General features: G+C 23.3%; 1 protein-coding gene across 3 annotated transcripts in view; it reads right to left on the bottom strand.

Annotated features, from left to right (window-relative positions):
* Positions 1–2,949, bottom strand: part of LOC108686716 (ammonium transporter Rh type A) — a 15,843-nt gene that overhangs the window by 7,448 nt on the left and 5,446 nt on the right. For 2 of the 3 annotated variants that reach the window (XM_018192156.1, XM_018192155.1), the window contains one exon: positions 2,329–2,391. In XM_018192156.1, coding sequence (XP_018047645.1) covers positions 2,329–2,391 — 63 coding nt within the window. Of the gene's footprint in view, positions 1–1,092; positions 1,394–2,328; positions 2,392–2,949 lie in introns of those variants that run through there. The other variant, XM_018192154.1, reaches the window with a different exon arrangement.

Raw genomic sequence — 2,949 nt, 5'->3', positions numbered from 1 at the left:
AGAGAGAGAGAGAGAGAGAGAGAGAAAGTATACTTGCAAAAATAAACATGTTAAAAATAATAATAAGAGAGTCATAACTTTTCAAAATAAAATTCTATTATTTTCTTATAATTCTATCTATTTTCATATATCTACTTAAGTATAATGGAAAATAATGTAATAATATTAAAAATAATCTGTTAATATAATAATAAATATGATAATAAAATTTTTTTTCAGCTAATAATTAGCAAATTCTATATAAAATTCAATAAAATAGGAGAATTACATTACATTTTATAAATAGCAGATAAAAAACTCGTGATCGTTTTAAAAAAGAAATATGCGTTATTATATAAAATACATGTCAGAATCTATTATCAATAAATGTTATACATTACTGCAAATATATTATAATTTTTTGTCTGTATAAAATTTTTTACAATTTAAAATGAATTTTGCCTGATTAATGAGATAAAAGTAAAGAGACAGAGACTGAGTAAAGAGATACAAACTGTTATTTATAATTACATATTCGTACATTCAATTTTAATGTAATTAATTTGCTGTTGGTTTATACAGCCATTTCCGTTTCATTCATTATTGTATTATACATTTCATTTCATGTGCTATTGCATGTATCATTAAGATTTACATTTATTATTTTAATTTTTTAATTTTTTAATTCGCTTAGCATGTAACTTTTCTTAATTTTACATTTATTGATTTTATTCCTAATATTCTTCTTTAATGAAAGATACACTATTATTTTATCACTTTCTCACAGTTTTACAAAATAACAGAAGATATTGAAAATCTTTTTTTATTGAATAATTAAGATCATCAATGACCCAGTAATTGAGACCAAAATAGACAATTGAAATCGAAAATTTTACGTTTATTTTTTCTGATTATACATTGCTTCAGATTCCAATGATATTTTGCATGTTTTATTTGAGTCTTCCTCGGAGACATACATATATGAAAGAGAAAAAAGCAGGAGATTAGTTCTTTCAAAAAGAATTGACAGTAGGCGAAATAAAACAAATAATAAGGAAAACAAGAAAAATAATAATGATAGAAAATGACAGCATCATTATATATTGAACTCACATGTATATGTGATGGGTAGAGACTTTGATTGTCCATTCAAATAAGGATGGACGCTATTCAGTCGGTTACTGGCATCCGCCTCCGGGGCGTAATCATATATGGCAAGAAAAGCACACAACAGAAAACCCTCGATAAAAAGAAGTATGATTGCGTGCACCGGCCCATTGCACATTCTCATTCGTACCAGCATTGTGCAGGGATTGACTATATGCCGATGAAGCCACCGCAATGTACGGAGTGTCATACGGTAAATGTGCGTGGTCGTGACTTTTTCGAAATTATTAGTATTTTCGTACTTCATGAAAATTGATTCATTTCTTTTCAATACATGTGCGTTTAAATTTAATTAATCACATAAGAAAGTACACTTTAATTTTTAAGTTAATCTTAAATATTAACAAAAAATGAGTTAAAATTTTTCAAATTAAAAAAAATATTTAAAAATTTCTTTTTATTACTTGTAAATATAAAAGTTAAGATTAATTTATTAATTTTTATATTAATTTCACGATTATTATGCAGTTATTTCTAAAAGAAGATAAACATATGAATAAATTAAAGTTGTTATTGAACTTTATTGTCCTTTTAGAAATAATTTTTATGAACAACTTTTTAAAGAAACACTTTAGATATTTTTAAATTTATTCCTTTTTACAACAGCCTCATTTACTTTTATTTAGAATAATTATAATTTATTGATTATAGTATATTAATTGAAAAAAATTACATGATTAAAAATTTATTAAGTTTAAAAATAAACTTTACAAGTAGACGTTAATTGGAAGAAATGTTGACATGACAATTCGCTGACAGATGCTGTAAACGAACTATTTCCAACTGAACGCACAAACAACGTCTCCCCAACAAATTCTTTGAACATGTGATAACGAATCGATATTTAAAATAAGAAAGGTCAAGATGGTCAGAACTGCTCGTAACTTTTATTCATATGATAACGTGTATATTCTTCCTTTTGTACAACGTATAATGCAGAATATACAAATAAGATAATCTATTTTAATTTTTCTATTCATTCTTTTTCACATTTTTGAAAATATTATTTATTTAAAAAATGTTTCAGATTAAACTGACTCTGTTTTGAATGGAAAATGTTTTCGTAGTCAACATATTTTTTTAGATGAAATCACTTTTTCTAAATTTCTTTTTCATCTTCATATTTTCCCTTCTCTTACTAAAAACAAACATAAATTAATAAAACATAATTAACTTACTTACTCGGATAAATTCGTAATGAATCGTTTTGTGGTTTTTTTATTTGTCCAGATTTGTCGGCGGTGCCTGTAAATATAATTAGCATTTATTTTAAACACATCGTTATAGAAACTTCTGGTCAATACTGGCTAATTATCTATTGAAAAATAATTAATTATTGCCTTTTGTAATAAATTGATCTGAATTAGATTTCTATAAAAATAGTAGTAATGAAGACTATTTATATAGTGAAGGTATATAAATATTTATGGTATAGTATAAGTAAATTACACGAAAATTTTAATCAAGTTGATTTGTGTTCTAATAACAAAATTAGAATTTATAACATTTTTACAATCTTTTTTTAATACCTAGAAATTTTATAAGTTCTAAAAGTTCTAAATGTTTTTAAAATTTATACAATTTTTTGAGCTTTAAATTCTTTTTTGAATTTATAAATTTTTAAGAGAGATTTTCAGAGTTTTTTAAAAATTATTATTCTTAGAAACGTTAATATTTAATCTTTTTTAAAATATTTTTTATATTTTAGTAAATTGTGAGATAAAGATTATAAATTATAAAAAACATAAGAAATGTTATAATAAATTCTTTAAATTATATATATCTTAATTTCTTTAAAGTTAT

Source organism: Atta colombica, unplaced genomic scaffold (genome assembly GCF_001594045.1).
Source record: "Atta colombica isolate Treedump-2 unplaced genomic scaffold, Acol1.0 scaffold189, whole genome shotgun sequence".
Lineage (NCBI taxonomy): Eukaryota > Metazoa > Arthropoda > Insecta > Hymenoptera > Formicidae > Atta > Atta colombica.
Note: the sequence above shows the minus strand (reverse complement) of the source record. Positions and strands in the feature narration are given on the sequence as shown.